At 71.1% G+C, this 19,188-nt stretch overlaps 3 protein-coding genes across 4 annotated transcripts in view; 1 reads left to right on the top strand and 2 right to left on the bottom strand.

Annotated features, from left to right (window-relative positions):
• The first annotated feature begins 533 nt into the window (after nt 1-533).
• FAM71E1 (family with sequence similarity 71 member E1) lies at nt 534-10,409 on the top strand. Its single transcript, XM_044987973.1, has 5 exons — nt 534-649; nt 5,222-5,361; nt 6,290-6,471; nt 9,601-9,793; nt 10,255-10,409. Exons 2-5 carry the CDS (start codon nt 5,278-5,280, stop codon nt 10,255-10,257), a joined length of 462 nt encoding a protein of 153 aa, XP_044843908.1. The 5' UTR covers nt 534-649; nt 5,222-5,277; the 3' UTR covers nt 10,258-10,409.
• On the bottom strand, nt 962-4,557 carry EMC10 (ER membrane protein complex subunit 10). Of its 2 annotated transcripts, XM_044987972.1 has the most exons (8): nt 4,414-4,557; nt 3,583-3,649; nt 3,295-3,407; nt 3,064-3,168; nt 2,548-2,729; nt 2,264-2,357; nt 1,642-1,733; nt 962-1,217 (listed from the first exon to the last, which is right to left on the bottom strand). In XM_044987972.1, the coding sequence occupies exons 1-7, from the start codon at nt 4,516-4,518 to the stop codon at nt 1,650-1,652; spliced, it is 750 nt and encodes a 249-aa protein (XP_044843907.1). In that variant the 5' UTR covers nt 4,519-4,557; the 3' UTR covers nt 962-1,217; nt 1,642-1,649. The 2 variants fall into 2 exon arrangements, with proteins under 2 accessions (XP_044843907.1, XP_044843906.1); XM_044987971.1 differs by lacking the exon at nt 1,642-1,733.
• Nucleotides 10,410-10,548: 139 nt separating the features above from the next.
• Nucleotides 10,549-19,188, bottom strand: part of MYBPC2 (myosin binding protein C2) — a 35,428-nt gene continuing 26,788 nt past the window's right edge. The window contains exons 24-30 of the mRNA XM_044988364.1: nt 17,477-17,672; nt 16,578-16,717; nt 14,492-14,651; nt 14,067-14,203; nt 11,794-11,980; nt 11,494-11,522; nt 10,549-10,727 (exon numbers count right to left, since the gene is read on the bottom strand). Coding sequence (XP_044844299.1) covers nt 11,512-11,522; nt 11,794-11,980; nt 14,067-14,203; nt 14,492-14,651; nt 16,578-16,717; nt 17,477-17,672 — 831 coding nt within the window. The 3' untranslated portion in view covers nt 10,549-10,727; nt 11,494-11,511. The remainder of the gene's footprint in view (nt 10,728-11,493; nt 11,523-11,793; nt 11,981-14,066; nt 14,204-14,491; nt 14,652-16,577; nt 16,718-17,476; nt 17,673-19,188) is intronic.

Below are 19,188 nucleotides of genomic sequence, written 5' to 3'. Positions count from 1 at the left end.
AGTGGCCAATGAGAGCGCAGAGTGGAGCGAGGCGGTGAGGAGTCCGGCAGGAAGGCGGAGCTCCGCTAGGGGGCGCAAACGGACAGCGCCAACAGCCAATGGGAGCGCAGGAAATGAGACAGACAGCACCAGCCCCCACTTGGGGAGCTGGAAAATAGAAAAGGGGTGGGACCTCGCTTTATGCAGCGTAAAAAGGTGGGAGGGTGGTATGACCTAAATGGAACCCAGGCGTCCGAGCCCCCCCGTAGCTCCCACGCCCCTCCCAAAGCTGGAGACAGAACGCAGGTGTCACCCCCAGGCGTTCAGGCTCCCCCACCCCCGCCAGAACTGGGGACGGAACCCAGGTGTCCTGGCTTCAGTGCTGGGGACAGAACCTAGGTATCCACCGACCCCACCCCCAGAGCTCGGGCTGGAAGGAACCCAGGCGTCCAGGCTCACCCCCCCACACGCCCCTCCCAGAGCTGGGGATGGAACCCAGGCGTCCGGGCTCCCCCTCACACCCACGCCAGGGGCTGGGGGTTCTAGAGTCCAGGCCCCAGGTTCCGGTTCTGTGTGGTTCCGGTTCCCGTGGTGCCAGACAGCCCCCCTCCCCCTCTCCACGCAGGGGAGCGGCTCGGCATGGGAGAGCCCCCCGGGGGGGCACAGTCAGGTGGGTGCCGGGGCAGCCTCCTGGGTCCATGGGATTGGATGGGCGGAGTCACAGCCCTACTCAGGGGTCAACCACTCCAGCCCCACAGCACCCATGGGGGGGGGGGGGGAGGGTTTGTCGCATCCCCTGCACCCACCCCGTCACCTCTGGCAGCACAGCCTCCCCCATGGTTTTCCCCACACCACTCTCTCTTCTTGCCCCCAGCCCAGCCCCCCATCCTATCCAGTCCCCCACCCCTCCCCAGTCTCACCCCCCCCATTCCCAGCTTCCCCCTCCCCCAACACTCACCACAGGAGACAGGAGTGGGTCCAGGACAGCCTTTATTTACCGCCATGGGGTCCCAGCCCCACACCTACACCCAGAGCCGAGGGCACGACTGGCTCAGCCCCTCCCCTGCCTTTTGGGGGTTCAGGCAGCTCCCAGGGGGCCCCCCCATGCCCCCGCAGCATAAGGGCGATCATCACCTGCCCCCGCCACCGGCTCCACCCCCGTTGCCTCCACCCTGGCCCCCGGCGTCGGGCGCTCCAGACATCATGAGGAACAGCACCACGGGAATTATGTACATCCACTGTAGAGAGAGGGAGGGGAGGGTTAGGGGGGGTTAGAGGGGGCCAGGGGACCCCCCCTGCAGGCACCACCACCCCATGGGAATAGCCACACAAGAGCCCACCCAGGACCCACAGGGGCAGGTACCAAGCTGCTCCCCCACCCCCCCCGCAAGTGATCAGAAAGCCCCAGCACCAGCGATTGTCACCGCCCTAGTGAGAGGAAGGGGGGGGGGGTTGTCAGCCACCGGAGGGGGGGGGGGCACTGTGATCCTCCCAGGGCCAGCAGGGAGTGATGGGGAAGCCAGGGCAGTGACCCACCCCCAAGGCTGGACACCCCCAGGCACAGACTACCAAGACGGGCTGGGCCCAGGGCAGGCTCCCTGCTGGCTGGGGAAGGGGGTAATCGCAGGTGGGGAGGGGCAGCGGGGTGGGGTGGGGGTTTACTTGGCTGCTCAGGGCTGGCTTCCGGGCTCCCGCGGGACTTTCACCGAGCCGGTGGCCAGGAGGAGCATGGCCCCACCCAGAATTAAATGCCACTGTGGGGGGGAGAGCACATGTCAGGGGGGTGGGGGGCATGCTCTGGCAAGGAGCTGAGCCCCCCCACCCAGGTCAGGTTTGAGCAGGGGAGGTCCTGGGGCAGGAGAGGTTTGAAGGGGGGGTTCTGGGCGTCGGTATCTGAACTGGGGGTAATGCTGAGGGGTCCTGGCGCAGTGCTGCCTACGGGGGGTCCTGGGCAGCACGGTGGGGGGGGGCTCTTAATGTAGTACTGGGGGGAGGGGCGGTCCCAGGCAGTGACGGGGGAGGGGGAGTTTCTTGGGTTTGTGGGGGGGGGGACTAGATGCAGCGCTAGAGGGGTAGTGGGGCGGTCTCCCTGCAGTGCTTGGGGGGGTGGGGGAGGATCCCAGGCAGTGCAGTGAAGGAGGGTGTCCTGGCGCAGCGCTTGGGGGGGGCACTGGGAGTGTGTCTCGGCACAGCACTCGGGAGGGTCCCGGCGTAGCACTCGGGGGGGAGTCCCAGTGCAGCGCTCGGGGGGGGGGGGGGGCGGAATAGCGGTCCCGGGACTCACGTATTTAGCGAAGAAGGATTTCTGCTCCTGCGGGTTCTTGGCTCTTTGCGCCTGCTCCAGCTCCAGGCGCTCGATGAACGCTGCAGTTTCAGGGCTGGAGGGGGGGTGGAAACGCCCATCAGAGAGACTCCCCCCCCGACCCCCAACTGCCTCCCAAGGCCAGACCATTCCCCCCCACCCCCTACCCCAACTGCCTCCCAAGGCCAGACCATCCCTCCCCCAACTGCCTGATCAGACCAGACCACGACTCCTCCTGCCGCACCGCCCCCCCCCCCGGCACTCACACGGCTGCCGGGACCGGCTGCTGCAGCAGCACCGTGGTGTTGAAGGCCTCCAGATCGACATCTTCCACCTCGGCACCGTGGCAGGACCCCGGCACGGTGACGATGGAGACGCCGATCACGTTCCCTGCCCCGTCCGTGTGCACCGTCAGCCGGTCCGACAGGTGGGAGTCCACCAGTGAGCACTGGGGGGCACAGGGGGTGAGTGGGGAACAGACCTGCCCAGCATCCCCCGCCCTCTCCCTGCCCCCACCCAACGGGCACTGGGGGGGGGGGGAGCTGGGACCAAGACCTCCACCCGCCCCAACCCAGTACACACGTGGGGGGGGGGCTGGGAACCCCAAAGGGACCGGCCTGCAGGAGAGACAGAGAGCCACGGGGGAGCAGGCCCTGGGGGGTTGGACAGGGGGCACCAGGGAGCTGGATCCATGCCACGAGGTGGGGTGGGGGCCGGAGAGGGGCATCTCTGCACAGGGCCCAGGATTGGAAGAGAGGGGGAGGCAAGGGGGGGGCACTCACCGCTCGGACGAAGGAGGTGACATATTCCACTCCAGCTTCCTCCACGGCCCCGAGGGGCCGGCGTGGGATTCGCACCCGGTACAGCCCATTCAGCGCCGCCACATCCTGGGGGGGCCATGGGGATGGGTGAGAACTCCCCGCATGCCTCCTCCTCCAGCAACCCCTCCCACCCCCACGCCAGCAGCTGGGCTGCCCGAACCTCCCCCCCACAGGCCCTCCCGGCTCACTCACCCTGAGCTTGGCGCGCTCCTCCTCGCACAGCTGCTTCTGGCTCAGCGAGAGGCTGGGCTCGGGCGCCGGGCTCCAGAGCAGGGTCCCCCGCTTCCGGAAGTGGATGCTGTCGTCTGGGGGCAGGCGGAGGAGCATTAGGACAGGGTAGGGACTCCCCCACCCCCACCCAATCCCTCCCCGCCACCTTCTCTACCAGAACAGCCCAGGGGCAGGAACCCCGCCAACTCAATCCTCCCCTTCCAGCCCCACCCACGTGGGACACCACCCCGCCCCAAACTCCCCACTCACCCGGCTCAAACGAATGCTCCAGCTGCAGAGTGAGGACACAGGCCTCGGAGTCCCGACCCTCACCTGGCTGAGGGCAAGAGGGGACACAGATCAGCAAACCCACTCCCCTCCCATAGCCGGGGAGAGAACCCAGGAGTCCTGGCTCCCAGCCCCGCCCCCCCCAACCACTAGACCCCACTCCCCTCCCATAGCCAGGGAGAGAACCCAGGAGTCCTGGCTCCCAGCCCCCCCCCCCTCTAACCACTAGACCCCACTCCCCTCCCATAGCCAGGGAGAGAACCCAGGAGTCCTGGCTCCCAGCCCCCACCCCCAGGGATGGAACCCAGGAGTCCTGCCTATTCAGTCTATGTATTCGCAGACCCAGGGCCGGTGCCTGCCAGGTCCCCAGGCTCAGGGCTGAAGGCCGATGAAATGTTCACAAATATTTACAAGAGACGTATGAATATGCAGAGTATGCAAATTAGCAGCCTTTGCAAGACAGGGCACGAGGCCCCCCCTATGAATATTTATGAACCCCTCTGGCCTGTGATTCGTTCTCTCACCTGCACGAATATTAACAACCCACTTATTAACCCTGGTGTATGACTATGGCTGCCATGCATAAGAATATTAATAGCCTTATGAATATTGATGAGTGAGTCGCACCTGTGGAGTGCGGAAGGGGGTGGGGGGTGGATGGGAATAGGTGACCTCATGCATATTAATATTGAATGTATGAATATTAATGAGCGTACCGTCCCTCGTGACTGCCACCCCCTCATGAATATTAACGACCCGCTCATGAATATTAACCCCCGCTGCCGCAGCGCAGCGCCCCGCCCCCCGACTCACCCGCGGGCCCAGGCCCCGGCAGCCCCCGGCCCGGCAGCGCCCGGGCAGCAGCAGCAGCAGCAGCAGCGGCGGCGGCAGGAGCCGGCAGGCGCGCAGGGCAGCCATGGTCGCGCGCTGGCGACGTCACGGGCCGAGCCGCCGCGCGGGGCAGGCCGGGATAGGGGCGGACCGGACACAGCCCTGGGCTCGTAACCCCGCCGGGCGCCATATTGGATCCCGGCCCCGCCCCCCGCCTGGCACCACAGCCCCGCCCCCTCGGATCCCGGCCCCGCCCCCGCCTGGCACCACAGCCCCGCCCCCTCGGATCCCGGCCCCGCCCCCCGCCTGGCACCACAGCCCCGCCCCCTCGGATCCCGGCCCCGCCCCCCGCCTGGCACCACAGCCCCGCCCCCTCGGATCCCGGCCCCGCCCCCCGCCTGGCATCACAGCCCCGCCCCCTCGGCTCCCGGCCCCGCCCCCCGCCTGGCACCACAGCCCCGCCCCCTCGGATCCCGGCCCCCCCCCACGCCCGCCCCCAGACCGGAGCAGGACTGTGGGGTCACCCCGCCCCGGCCCCCTCCAGGCTGAGCCGTCTCGCCGCAGGCTGGCGTCCCCCGTGCGGGGCAATGTACAGCCAGTGGGGAAACTGAGTCACACCCGGCCGGGGGCGGACACGCCCATGTTCTGCCCCACCTGGGAGTGGGGCACCTGGGGCCCTTATGGGGGGCGGGGAGAAGGAGGGAAGGGAGTTGGGGGCAGGCGTGTTGGGGGGGGGTCACTCTTACCAGCACTGACCTGACATACTCTTGCCTCCCCCCCATCCCTGCAGGCTTCCGGCTGCGGTAACCGGGACCCCCCCTCCCCTCCCGATGCCCAGGCCGCAGCATGGGTCAGCTGCAGCGCTGCCTGGCGCGCGGGGAGTACGGGCAGCTGCAGGGGTGCCCGCTCTTCGAGAGCGACTTCCTCCAGGTGAGGGGGTGTCCCGGAGGGTGGGGGCGTCCGGCCCTGCACCCCGCTTCCTGGGACTCTCAGCCAGCCAGCGACACAGAAGGTTTATTGGACAACAGGAACGCAGGCGACAGCAGAGCTCGTGGGCACAGCCAGGACCCCTCAATCTGCTCCTTCTGGGGGTGCAGGGAGCGCAGACCCCCCCAACTTGGGATTCCCTGCGCTGCACCCCCCAGCCCCAAACCGACACTGACCCACCCCTCTCCCTGTCCAGCTCCCCCCCCCACCCCCTCCTGGTTCAGGTTACAGGCTCAGGTCCTGTCCATCACCTAAAGTCACCCCCGGCTCGCTCATGCACTGTGCAGACAGGTCCTACTCCATCACAGGGGGCACGGGCCTGCCCACGTCCCCTTGGTCCTGCCCCCCCAGCACTGCCCCATCCCCTTGGTCCTGCCCCACCCCGCTCCCATCCCCCCCAGCCTAGCCCACGTCCCCTTGGTCCAGACCCCGTCCCCTTGGTCCTGCCCCCCCAGCCCTGCCCCCGTCCCCTTGGTCCTGCCCCAGCCAGGTGCCCATCCCCCAGCCCTGCCCCCATCCCCTTGGTCCTGCCCCACCCCGCTCCCATCCCCCCCAGCCTAGCCCCCGTCCCCTTGGTCCTGCCCCCCCAGCACTGCCCCCATCCCCCCAGCACTGCCCCCATCCCCTTGGTCCTCCCATCCCCCCCCCAGCCCTGCCCCCAGCCCCTTGGTCCTGCCCCAGCCAGGCGCCCATCCCCCAGCCCTGTCCCCAGCCCCTTGGTCCTGCCCCAGCCAGGCGCCCATCCCCCAGACCCCGTCCTACGTGCCCTGACCCCATCTCCAACCCCACGTCCCCCAGCCCTGCTGCTCCTCTGCCGTCCACACCCCTGGCCCTACCCCCGCCCCCCTCAGCTCTCCCTGACTCCCCACAGGTGACCAAGAGCGGGGACGTGGCCAGCCGGGTGACCCTGGGCATCGCCGCCACCAGCCCCCGCCTGGAGCTGCCCGACCTCCTGCTGCTGGCGCGGCCCGTCCTGGCGCCCGCGGCGGGGCTCTGCTGCTGCCGCTGTGCCCAGGGGCTGCCCCCGCCGGGGGAGGAGGTCGAGCTCTTTGGGTGAGTCCCTCCCCCTGGTGCTCCCCCCAGCCCTACCCCTGCACCCCATCCCCCTCCTGGTGTTCCCTGGCCCCCCACCCCTGCACCCCCATCCCCCTGCACCCCTGCATCCCATCCCCTTCCTGGTGTTCCCTGGCCCCCACCCCTGCACCCCCATCCCCCTCCTGGTGTTCCCTGGCCCCCACCCCTGCACCTCCATCCCCCTGCACTCCATCCTCCTCCTGGTGTTCCCTGGCCCCCACCCCTGCACCCCCATCCCCCTGCACCCCATCCCCCTGCACCCCATCCCCTTCCTGGTGTTCCCTGGCCCCCACCCCTGCACCCCCACCCCTGCACCCCCACCCCCCTCCTGGTGTTCCCTGGCCCCCCACCCCTGCACCCCCATCCCCCTGCACCCCTGCACCCCATCCCCTTCCTGGTGTTCCCTGGCCCCCACCCCTGCACCCCCATCCCCCTCCTGGTGTTCCCTGGCCCCCACCCCTGCACCTCCATCCCCCTGCACTCCATCCTCCTCCTGGTGTTCCCTGGCCCCCACCCCTGCACCCCCATCCCCCTGCACCCCATCCCCCTGCACCCCATCCCCTTCCTGGTGTTCCCTGGCCCCCACCCCTGCACCCCCACCCCTGCACCCCCACCCCCCTCCTGGTGTTCCCTGGCCCCCCACCCCTGCACCCCCATCCCCCTGCACCCCTGCACCCCATCCCCCTCCTGGTGTTCCCTGGCCCCCACTCCTGCACCCCCATTCCCCTGCACCCCATCCCCTTCCTGGTGTTCCCTGGCCCCCACCCCTGTACCCCCATCCCCCTGCACCCCATCCCCTTCCTGGTGTTCCCTGGCCCCCACCCCTGCACCCCCACCCCCTCCTGGTGTTCCCTGGCCCCCCACCCTTGCACCCCCATCCCCCTGCACCCCATCCCCTTCCTGGTGTTCCCTGGCCCCCCACCCTTGCACCCCCATCCCCCTGCACCCCATCCCCTTCCTGGTGTTCCCTGGCCCCCACCCCTGCACCCCCATCCCCCTGCACCCCTGCACCCCATCCCCTTCCTGGTGTTCCCTGGCCCCCACCCCTGCATCCCCATCCCCCTGCAACCCATCCCCTTCCTGGTGTTCCCTGGCCCCCCACCCCTGCACCCCCATCCCCCTGCACCCCATCCCCTTCCTGGTATTCCCTGGCCACCACCCCTGCACCCCCATCCCCCTGCACCCCATCCCCTTCCTGGTGTTCCCTGGCCCCCCACCCCTGCACCCCCATCCCCCTGCACCCCATCCCCTTCCTGGTGTTCCCTGGGCCCCCACCCCTGCACCCCCATCCCCCTGCACCTCTGTGGCCCATCCCCCTCCTGGTGTTCCCTGGCCCCCCACCCCTACAGCCCCATCCCCCTCCTGCTGTTCCCTGTCCCCACATCCCCCCCACCCTACAGCCCCATCTGCCCTGCACCCCCATTGTGATGCCCCCTTCCCGCTGCTCCCTGGGCCCCCACAGCCCTACCCCTGCACCCCCACCCTGGGCCCCGATAATTGATTCCCACATTCTCCCCCTCCCACCGATCCTCACCCCCCGCCCCTCTACAACTACACCCCCATCCTCAACCTGCTGTGAGGAAGTGGGGTTTTATTCCTCTTGTTATGTTGCAGGTCAGTCTCACTGTCCCACACGAACACTGGGTGCCTCAGTTTCCCTGGGTGCTGCCCCAACGCTCAGCTGGTGGGAATTGGGGGGGGGGGTGATTTCGCTGAGGCCCTCGGGGCAGGTGAGGCTGCCCAGCCGGGTGCCCCTGTGTGACCTGAGAGCCAGGAGGGGGGTGTGGCCAGGTGCCACCTTGGGCCCGGGAAGCGGTCCGGGTCTTTGGCGGCAGGGGGACCCTTCAGTGCCGCCAAAGACGCGGAGCAACTGAAGGGCCCCCCCACCTCCGAACCGCCGCCGGGTGCGTACAAGCACCGCAGCTCCCCCGCTTCGTCTGGGCAGCCCTGCCTGGGCCCCCGGTCCCTACGCCGGTGGGAAAGGAGCCCCTGGGGACAGGACCTGGCGGGGCTGCGGCCTCGGACCCAGCCAGCGAGAGGGAGCAGGTCCCCAGGCCTTCCCCAGCCGCCGGATTCCAGGCCGAGCCGCGGAAGGATCGCGGCGCGGTGAGGGGAGGCAGCCGGGAGAGATTCCTGTGGCAGAGGGATTCCTGTACCGGGAATGGGGGAAAGCGGAGACGTGGGGGATCACGGGGCAGCTGGTCGTCCCCCAGAGGTACCGCCGCAAGCTACCGGCCCCGGCCCGCGATGTCCCACTCTTGGGACCAGGGCCGGCTCCAGGCACCGGCGCAGCAAGCTGGTGCTTGGGGGCGGCCGGGCTGGCTCTTCGGCGGCGGGTCCCTCAGTCCCGCTCGGAGGGAAGGACCCGCCGAAGAATGAAGCCGGCCCGGCTCGGGGCACCAGGGGATCCGGCGCCCCAGGCAGCGGCTGCGGCAGAACTTTTCCTGGCCCCGGGTCTTTGGTGCCGTCCGGCAGCAGCGCAGGTCCTGCGAGCCCTGCCAGCAGGCGGGGAAGGCCCGGGACAAGAGACAGCGGCTTTGAGACCTTTGCCCACCCCAGAGGAGCCTTTCCAGAAGGTGGCCGTGGTGGGGCCCCTCCCCAAGGCAACGGCCAGGGAAAAAATGCATCCTGGTGGGGGTCGATTTCGCCCCCGGATACCCCGAGGTGGTGGCCTTGTCCTCTCTCGAGGCCGACACCGGGGCGGACCCGTTTTCAGCAGAGGGGGGTTCCCCAAGCTCGTCCTTACGGACCAGGGCTCCAATTTCACGTCAACCCTGCTCCGGTGCTTGTGGGAGAAACATGGGGTCCGACACACCTGGGCCGCACAATAACCCCCCCCCCCCAATTCTCACCACCTAAGTATTGGTGCAGCACACAGGGAAACTGAGGCACACGCAGTGTTAGTTTAGGACTCACATGCAACATAAGATGAATAAAACCCCACATCGACCCACCTGCCGCCCCCCCCCAGGCCATCACCTCCCCCCACAGATCCACCCCCTGAACCGCTCCCCCCTCCGACCAGCAACCTCCCTGTTCCCACCTTCCCCCGCTGGCCTGGAACTGCCCCCCCAGTGCCCCCACCTCTCCCTGAATTCCCCCACCCAGGCTGCTGCCCCTGCGCTTCGTGCGGCTCTCCATCCACGACGAACGGCGGCACCGGCTCAAGGTGCGTCTGGCCTCGGGCCGGACCTTCTACCTGCAGCTCCTGGCGCCGCCCGCCCAGCTGGAGCGAGTCTTCGGGCAGTGGGTGCGACTGCTATACCGCCTGCGCTACCAGCGGCCCGGCGCCTGGGGCAGGGTGAGTGCAGGGGGGGCAGGGTGAGGGCGGGGGGCATGGGGCCCGGGCCTGCCTTAGCATCTCCTTCCCTCCTCAACTCGCCCTTCCCAGAGCCAGGGAGAGAACCCAGGAGTCCTGGCTGGCCCCCAGCCCCACCTCTAACCACTAGACCCCACTCCCCTCCCAGAGCCAGGGAGAGAACCCAGGTGGCCTGGCTCCCAGCCCCCCCTGCTCGACCCACTGGACCCCACTCCCCTCCCAGAGCCAGGGAGAGAACCCAGGTGGCCTGGCTCCCAGCCCCCCCTGCTCGACCCACTGGACCCCACTCCCCTCCTAGAGCCAGGGAGAGAACCCAGGAGTCCTGGCTTCCAACTCCCCCACAACCACTAGACCCCACCCTCCTCTTAGGACCAGGGGATAGAACCCAGGCGTCCGGATTGCCAGCGGTGTCAGTCTCTCTCTCTCTCTCTCTCTCTCTCCAGTGATATTCAAACCCGCCGGGGAGGAAAAGGGGGAACAGGGCAGGCGCCCCCCCCCCGGAAACCAGACACACAGGACTGGGGGTGGGCGGAGCCTCGTGCCCCTCCCCCGAGAGTGAACCCTAAGACGCAGCAGCCCCCCAATAAAAGACAAGGATCCAGCCGGAGAGAAGCTGCCTCAGAACTGTGTCCTGCCCCCCCCCAGCAGCCTCACCCGCCCTTCCCTCGAACTGCAGCATCCACAGGGCCCTGTGTGCCCCCCCCATGGACAGACAGACGGACACTGCAGGGATCTGTTTATTGACACACTCGCTGCCCTGTGGTTTCCAAGCTGCGGGGGGGTGGGGGGTGTCGGGGCACAGCTGAGCCCCCCAACATCTGTGTGGATGGGGGTGCAGGGAAGCGGTGGGTGGGTCACTGCTGTCTGGGGGGGGCCGGGTCCGGCTCATTCGAGTGGGTCCTCATCTGCCGGAGACCTGGGGGGCAGAGAGCAGTGAGCGGGGGGAGGGGCGCCCAGAGTGCCCGTCCCCCAACTCCCCTCCCCACCAGTCATGGCTCCAGAACCCCTCCCCCCACAGACACAGCTCCCTCCCAGCCGCACTCACAGCCCCCCTTCTGCCCCCCCAGCCGCACTCACATGCCCCTTCTGCCCCCCCAGCCGCACTCCACAGCCCCCCTTCTGCCCCCCCTGCCGCACTCACAGCCCCCCTTCTGCCCCCCCTGCCGCACTCACAGCCCCCTTCTGCCCCCCCGCCGCACTCCACAGCCCCCCTTCTGCCCCCCCGCCGCACTCACAGCCCCCCTTCTGCCCCCCCAGCTGCACTCCACAGCCCCCATTCTTCGCACCCCTCCGCCCTCCACAGCCCCCCTTCTGCCCCCCCTGCCGACCTAAAAGCCCCCCTTCTGCCCCCCCTCCCGCACTCCACAGCCCCCTTCTGCCCCCCCGCCGCACTCACAGCCCCCCTTCTGCCCCCCAACCGCACTCCACTGCCCCCTTCTGCCCCCCCAGCCGCACTCACAGCCCCCCTTCTGCCCCCCCAGCTGCACTCCACAGCCCCCCTACTGCCCCCCCGCCCCACTCCCAGGCCCCCTACTGCCCCCCCTGCCGCACTCACAGCCCCCCTTCTGCCCCCCCGCTGCACTCACAACCCCCCTTCTGCCCCCCCCGCCGCACTCACAGCCCCCTTCTGCCCCCCACAGCTATGGCTCCCTCCCCCACGACCTCAGACCCCCCCTACTCACCAGGCCCGAGCTGTACGGTTACTGGGGCACTGTGGGGAGCAAAGAGATGGGGTGAGGGGGGAGACAGAGACTATGGGGAGCACTTCAACCCCCCAGCCCCAGGACAGGCAGGGGCCCTCCCCGGGCGTCCCTGCTCCGATCCCTGGGTCCCCCAGGACAGTCATGTGCCCCGGCTCTGTGACCCCCCAGCTGTGGGTCCTGGGGGCTCCTGCCATGTCCCCACACAGGAGCCCCCAATGCTGGCTTGTCATGTCGGGTCCCCTCCCCCACAGGCGCCCCCCGCCCCCCGCCCAGCGGCACCTCTGACGTCCAGCTTGCACTCGGTCAGCGCCTCGCCCAGCTCGTTGGCGGCCAGGCAGCTGTAGGTGCCGGCGTCGAAGGGGCTGGGTTTGCGGATGTGCAGGGTCAGCACCCCCTGGCTGTTCTTCATCAGGAACTTGGGGTCCTCCCGGATCTCCACGTGGTTCTTCATCCAGATCACCTTGGGCTGGGGGGGGGGTCATGTGAGGGGGCGGCCAGACCGGCCAGGCCACCTTCCTGTTCGTCCCCCTCCACGGCCCTCTGCTCCCCCCACCTCCAGCACCCCCTCCTGCCCCCAACTGCCCCCTGCACCCCTCACCTCCAGCACCCCCTCCTGCCCCCTGCACCCCCCTCCTGCCCCCAACTGCCCCCTGCACCCCCCTCCTGTCCCCTGCACCCCCCTCCTGTCCCCAACTGCCCCCTGCACCCCCACCTCCAGCACCCCCTCCTGTCCCCTGCACCCCCCCTCCTGTCCCCCTGCACCCCCACCTCCAGCACCCCCTCCTGCCCCCTGCACCCCCCTCCTGTCCCCCTGCACCCCCACCTCCAGCACCCCCTCCTGCCCCCTGCACCCCCCCTACTGTCCCCCTGCACCCCCACCTCCAGCACCCCCTCCTGCCCCCTGCACCCCCCTCCTGTCCCCCTGCTCCCCCCACCTCCAGCACCCCCTCCTGTCCCCTGCACCCCCCTCCTGTCCCCCTGCTCCCCCCACCTCCTGCACCCCCTCCTGCCCCCTGCACCCCCCTCCTGTCCCCCTGCACCCCCACCTCCTTCCCCCTGCACCCCCACCTCCTGTCCCCAACTGCCCCCTGCTCCCCCACCTCCAGCACCCCCTCCTGTCCCCAACTGCCCCCTGCTCCCCCCACCTCCAGCACCCCCTCCTGTCCCCTGCACCCCCCTCCTGTCCCCCTGCACCCCCCACCTCCAGCACCCCCTCCTGTCCCCTGCACCCCCCCTCCTGTCCCCAACTGCCCCCTGCACCCCTCACCTCCAGCACCCCCTCCTGACCCCGGCACCCCCCCCTCCTGTCCCCAACTGCCCCCTGCACCCCCACCTCCAGCACCCCCTCCTGGCCCCTGCACCCCCCTCCTGTCCCCCTGCACCCCTACCTCCAGCACCCCCTCCTGTCCCCTGCACCCCCATCTCCTGTCCCCAACTGCCCCCTGCACCCCCACCTCCAGCACCCCCTCCTGTCCCCCACCCCCCACCTCCCGCACCCCCTCCTGTCCCCTGCACCCCCCCCTCCTGTCCCCAACTGCCCCCTGCACCCCCCACCTACAGCACCCCCTCCTGTCCCCCTGCACCCCCACCTCCAGCACCCCCTCCTGTCCCCTGCACCCCCCACCTCCTGTCCCCAACTGCCCCCTGCACCCCCACCTCCAGCACCCCCTCCTGCCCCCTGCACCCCCTCCTGTCCCCAACTGCCCCCTGCACCCCCACCTCCAGCACCCCCTCCTGTCCCCTGCACCCCCCCTCCTGTCCCCCTGCACCCCTACCTCCAGCACCCCCTCCTGTCCCCTGCACCCCCATCTCCTGTCCCCAACTGCCCCAACTGCCCCCTGCACCCCCACCTCCAGCACCCCCTCCTGTCCCCTGCACCCCCCACCTCCTGTCCCCAAGTGCCCCCTGCACCCCCACCTCCAGCACCCCCTCCTGTCCCCTGCACCCCCCCTCCTGTCCCCCTGCACCCCCACCTCCAGCACCCCCTCCTGTCCCCTGCACCCCCACCTCCTGTCCCCAACTGCCCCCTGCACCCCTCACCTCCAGCACCCCCTCCTGTCCCCTGCACCCCCACCTCCTGTCCCCAACTGCCCCCTGCACCCCCACCTCCAGCACCCCCTCCCCTCCCCCGCACCCCCCTCCTGTCCGCCTGCACCTCTCACCTCCAGCTCCCCCTCCTGCTCCCTGCACCCCCACCTCCAGCACCCCCTCCTGTCCCCTGCACCCCCACCTCCAGCACCCCCTCCTGTCCCCTGCACCCCCCCTCCTGTCCCGTGCACCCCCATCTCCTGTCCCCCAACTGCCCCCTGCACCCCCACTTCCAGCACCCCCTCCTGTCCCCTGCACCCCCCCTCCTGTCCCCCTGCACCCCCACCTCCAGCACCTCCTCCTGTCCCCTGCACCCCCACCTCCAGCACCCCCTCCTGTCCCCCTCACCCCCAGCACTCCACTCCTATCCCCTGCACCCCCCACCTCCAGCACCTCTTCCTGTGGCCCCCAGTGGGAGTACAGGGGAGAGGGGACCTGGACATACCTGGGGGGGGGTCCCTTACCTTGGGGTGCCCCCGCACTGCACAGTTCAGGGCCGTGCTGTACCCAGCGACCACGGTCCGATCTATCAGGGGCGTCAGGACTCTGGGCGCCATCCGGAAGTCGTGCTCCTGGTAGTCCAGCGGCTTAAAGATGATCCCTAGGGGAGGCCACGAGGTGAGGCCCAGGGGTAGCAGCCCCTCCCCCACCCCACCCCCTGACCCTACGTTCCCCCCACAATCTCCACTCCAAGCCCCCCCGCTTTAACCACTAGACCCCGCTCCCCTCCCAGAGCCAGGGAGAGAACCCAGGAGTCCTGGCTCCCAGCCCCCCCTGCTCTAACCATTAGACCCTGCTCCCCGCCCTGAGCCGGGGAGAGAACCCAGGAATCCTGGCTCCCAGGCCTGCTCCCCTGTGAGTGTGGGGGGACCCTGGCGTCCGGGCGCACCTGTTTTCTGGATGAGGGCAGTGTTCTTGGAGACGCCGGGCACCTCGCTCAGCCCGCAGATGTTCTGGCTGTACACGCGGAAGGAGTATTCGTTACCCATCACCAGGTCAGAGATGGTGCAGCGCGTCAGCCGGTTGTGCTCGTACACCGTGAACCACTCCTGGGGGGGCGAGAGCGTGGGGGGGTCAGCGGAGAGACGGGGAGCCCGGGAGGGTGTCACCAGCCGGACGGGGGGGGGGGGACAGAGGAGAGACAGCGAGCCAGGGAGGCAGTCACCAGCCGGACGGGGGGGGGGGGCAGAGGAGAGACGGGGAGCCCGGGAGGGTGTCACCAGCCGGACGGGGGGGGGTCAGTGGAGAGACCGGGAGCCCAGGAGGGTGTCACCAGCCGGACGGGGGGGGGGTCAGAGGAGAGACGGGGAGCCCGGGAGGGTGTCACCAGCCGGACGGGGGGGGGGGGTCAGAGGAGAGACGGGGAGCCCGGGAGGGTGTCACCAGCCGGACGGGGGGGGGGGGAGGGGAGAGACGGGGAGCCCCGGGGGGTGTCACCAGCCGGACGGGGGGGGGGGTCAGTGGAGAGACGGGGAGCCCGGGAGGGTGTCACCAGCCGGACGGGTGGGGGGGGTCAGAGACAGGGAGCCCGGGAGGGTGTCACCAGCCGGACCGGGGGTGGGGGGGTCAGAGACAGGGAGCCCGGGAGGGTGTCACTAGCCGGACGGGGGGGGGTCAGAGGAGAGACGGGGAGCCCGGGAGGGTGTCACCAGCCGGACGGGGGGGGGGTCAGTGGAGATAAGGGGAGCCCGGGAGGGTGTCACAAGCCGGACCGGGGGGGGGGGTCAGAGGAGAGACGGGGAGCCCGGAGGGTGTCACCAGCCGGACCGGGGGGGGGGTTCAGAGGAGAGACGGGGAGCCCGGGAGGGTGTCACTAGCCGGACAGGGGGGGGGGTCAGAGGAGAGACGGGGAGCCCGGGAGGGTGTCACCAGCCGGACGGGGGGGGGTCAGAGGAGAGACGGGGAGCCCGGGAGGGTGTCACCAGCCGGACGGGGGGGGGGTCAGAGGAGAGACGGGGAGCCCGGGAGGGTGTCACCAGCCGGATGGGGGGGGGGTCAGAGGAGACACGGGGAGCCCAGGAGGGTGTCACCAGCCGGACGGGGGGGGGTCAGTGGAGAGACGGGGAGCCCGGGAGGGTGTCACTAGCCGGACGGGGGGGGGTCAGAGGAGAGACGGGGCGCCCGGGAGGGTGTCACCCACCGGACGGGGGGGGGTCAGTGGAGAGACGGGGAGCCCGGGAGGGTGTCACCAGCCGGACGGGGGGGGGGGGTTCAGAGGAGAGACGGGGAGCCCGGGAGGGTGTCACCAGCCGGACGGGGGGGGGGGCAGTGGAGAGACGGGGAGCCCGGGAGGGTGTCACCAGCCGGACGGGGGGGGGGTCAGGGGAGAGACGGGGAGCCCGGGAGGGTGTCACCAGCCGGACGGGGGGGGGTCAGAGGAGAGACGGGGAGCCCGGGAGGGTGTCACCAGCCGGACCGGGGGGGGGGGGTCAGAGGAGAGACGGGGAGCCCGGGAGGGTGTCACTAGCCGGACGGGGGGGGGGGTCAGAGGAGAGACGGGGAGCCCGGGAGGGTTTAACCAGCCGGACCCGGGGGGGGGGGGTCAGAGGAGAGACGGGGAGCCCGGGAGGGTGTCACAAGCCGGACGGGGGGGGGGGTCAGAGGAGAGACGGGGAGCCCGGAGGGTGTCACCAGCCGGACGGGGGGGGTCAGAGGAGAGACGGGGAGCCCGGGAGGGTGTCACCAGCCGGACGGGGGGGGGGGCAGAGGAGACGGGGAGCCCGGGAGGGTGTCACCAGCCGGACGGGGGGGGGGTCAGTGGAGAGACGGGGAGCCCGGGAGGGTGTCACCAGCCGGACGGGGGGGGGTCAGAGGAGAGACGGGGAGCCCGGGAGGGTGTCACCAGCCGGACGGGGGGGGGGTCAGGGGAGAGACGGGGAGCCCGGGAGGGTGTCACTAGCCGGACGGGGTGGGGGGGGTCAGTGGGAGGGGGCAGGGAGCCTGGGGGGGGCAGCACACCTGGGGGGGTCGCTCACCATGGTTTTCTTGTCTGCCTTCTGGATGGTGTAGCCCGTGATCTCCGAGTTCCCGTCGTCCTTGGGGGGCTGCCACTCCAGCAGCACGTTGAACCCCCAAACCTCCTTCACCTGCACCGACACCGGGGGGCCCGGCTTCTCTGGGTGGGGGCAGTGCGAGGGGAGGGGGTCAGCAATGGGGGGGCATCCCAGGGGAAGAAATGGGTCCCGGGGGGGGCAGTTCCAGCCTGCGGTGCCTCCTTCCCTGCTGCCCCCCCCAGTCTCTGCGCAGCTGGTCCCCCCCACTCTGCACAACCCCCTCCTTCACCCGGGGGGGGCACGTTCCCCAGCAGAAGCACAGCCGGACAGTCCCCCCCCCATTAAATCCCACAGGCTGGGAGGGGGGCGCAACAGGCCATTTCCATCTTAAAAATAGAGCAGGGAATCTGAGCCCCCCCCTCCAGACCCCAAGGGCGACACCGGGGGGGCGTCAGGGTTGGGGGGGTCAGGGAAAGGAGGTGAGGGGGGCTCTGGGGGTGGCAGTGCCCCCCGTCCCAGCTGGCGTGAGCCCCCCGCCCCATCAACCCCTAGCCCAGGCACCCTCAGGCCTCCCCCAGCCCCCTGCCAGTCCCGGCCCCCCACCCCATCAACCCCTAGCCCAGGCACCCTCAGGCCTCCCCCAGCCCCCTGCCAGTCCCGGCCCCCCACCCCATCAACCCCTAGCCCAGGCAGCCTCAGGCCAGCCCCTGCCCCCCAGCCCCCTGCCAGTCCCAGCCCCCCACCCCATCAACCCCTAGCCCAGGCACCCTCAGGCCTCCCCCAGCCCCCCGCCAGTCCCGGCCCCCCACCCCATCAACCCCTAGCCCAGGCACCCTCAGGCCAGCCCCCCAGGCCCCCTCACTGCCCCCCCCCGCCCTCACCCACGATGCGGATCTGGATGGTGGCCTGGTCCTCCATGTTCTCGATCTGCACCGAGAGCTGGTACTGGCCCGAGTGGTGCCGCGCGGCCGAGCGGATGAAGAGGATGGTGTCCAGGTCCGAGGTGCGGACGCTGATCTCCTTGGGGTCCAGCGGGTGCCCGTCCTTCGTCCACGTCACCTTGGGGCGCGGCTTTCCCTGGGGGGGGGGTTACCGGCCCCCGGTGAGTGGGTCTCTGCCCGCCTGGCCCTGGCCCCCGGTGAGCGGGTCCCTGCCCGGCTCCGCCCTCCCCCGGTGAGCGGGTCCCTGCCCCGGCTCCGCCCCTGGCCCCCGGTGAGCGGGTCTCTGCCCGCCTGGCCCTGGCCCCCGGTGAGCGGGTCCCTGCCCGGCTCCGCCCTCCCCCGGTGAGCGGGTCTCTGCCCGGCTCCGCCCTCCCCCGGTGAGCGGGTCTCTGCCCGCCTGGCCCTGGCCCCCGGTGAGCGGGTCCCTGCCCCGGCTCCGCCCCCGGTGAGCGGGTCCCTGCCCCGGCTCCGCCCCCGGTGAGCGGGTCCCTGCCCCGGCTCCGCCCCCGGTGAGCGGGTCCCTGCCCGCCTGGCCCTGGCCCCCGGTGAGCGGGTCTCTGCCCGCCTGGCCCTGGCCCCCGGTGAGCGGGTCCCTGCCCCGGCTCTGCCCGCCTGGCCCTGGCCCCTGGTGAGTGGGTCTCTGCCCGCCTGGCCCTGGCCCCCGGTGAGTGGGTCTCTGCCCGCCTGGCCCTGGCCCCCGGTGAGCGGGTCTCTGCCCGCCTGGCCCTGGCCCCCGGTGAGTGGGTCTCTGCCCGCCTGGCCCTCGCCCCTGGTGAGCGGGTCCCTGCCCCGGCTCTGCCCGCCCGGCCCCGGTGAGCGGGTCCCTGCCCCGGCTCCATACCCAGCCCCGGTGAGTGGGTCCCTGCCCCGGCTCCATATCCGGCCCCGGTGAGCGGGTCCCTGCCCCGGCTCCGCCCCCGGTGAGCGGGTCCCTGCCCCGGCTCCGCCCGCCCCCGGTGAGCGGGTCCCTGCCCCGGCTCCGCCCCCGGTGAGCGGGTCCCTGCCCCGGCTCCGCCCGCCCCCGGTGAGCGGGTCCCTGCCCCGGCTCCGCCCGCCCCCGGTGAGCGGGTCCCTGCCCCGGCTCCGCCCCTGGCCCCGGTGAGCGGGTCCCTGCCCCGGCTCCGCCCGCCCCCGGTGAGCGGGTCCCTGCCCCGGCTCCGCCCGCCCCCGGTGAGCGGGTCCCTGCCCCGGCTCCGCCCGCCCCCGGTGAGCGGGTCCCTGCCCCGGCTCCGCCCGCCCCCGGTGAGCGGGTCCCTGCCCCGGCTCCGCCCCCGGTGAGCGGGTCCCTGCCCCGGCTCCGCCCCCGGTGAGTGGGTCCCTGCCCCGGCTCTGCCCGCCCGGCCCCGGTGAGCGGGTCCCTGCCCCGGCTCCGCCCCCGGTGAGCGGGTCCCTGCCCCGGCTCTGCCCGCCCGGCCCCGGTGAGCGGGTCCCTGCCCCGGCTCCGCCCCCGGTGAGCGGGTCCCTGCCCCGGCTCCGCCCCCGGTGAGCGGGTCCCTGCCCCGGCTCTGCCCGCCCGGCCCCGGTGAGCGGGTCCCTGCCCCGGCTCCGCCCGCCCGGCGCCGGCTCACACCCGCCAGTGACTGGGTCGCGCCAGCACCTTTGGCCCGTTTGTTTCATCTAAATTGACACAGAAGCCTCATGTCCCCCTGGGG

This window comes from Mauremys mutica, chromosome 15, assembly GCF_020497125.1.
Source record: "Mauremys mutica isolate MM-2020 ecotype Southern chromosome 15, ASM2049712v1, whole genome shotgun sequence".
NCBI classification, from domain to species: domain Eukaryota; kingdom Metazoa; phylum Chordata; order Testudines; family Geoemydidae; genus Mauremys; species Mauremys mutica.
The sequence above is the reverse complement of the archived record's forward strand: the minus strand, read 5'-3'. Positions and strand labels throughout refer to the sequence as shown.

Coding starts and splice junctions, on each gene's coding strand:
- EMC10 (XM_044987971.1), bottom strand. CDS start 4,518: ATGGCTGCCCTGCGCGCCTGCCGGCTCCTGCCGCCGCCGCTGCTGCTG. Junction 3,650..4,413: donor GCCGGGGCCTGGGCCCGCGG/GTGAGTCGGGGG, acceptor TCTTGCCCTCAG/CCAGGTGAGGGTCGGGACTC. Junction 3,169..3,294: donor AGGAGCGCGCCAAGCTCAGG/GTGAGTGAGCCG, acceptor TGGCCCCCCCAG/GATGTGGCGGCGCTGAATGG.
- FAM71E1 (XM_044987973.1), top strand. CDS start 5,278: ATGGGTCAGCTGCAGCGCTGCCTGGCGCGCGGGGAGTACGGGCAGCTG. Junction 5,362..6,289: donor TCGAGAGCGACTTCCTCCAG/GTGAGGGGGTGT, acceptor GACTCCCCACAG/GTGACCAAGAGCGGGGACGT. Junction 6,472..9,600: donor GAGGAGGTCGAGCTCTTTGG/GTGAGTCCCTCC, acceptor TCCCCCACCCAG/GCTGCTGCCCCTGCGCTTCG.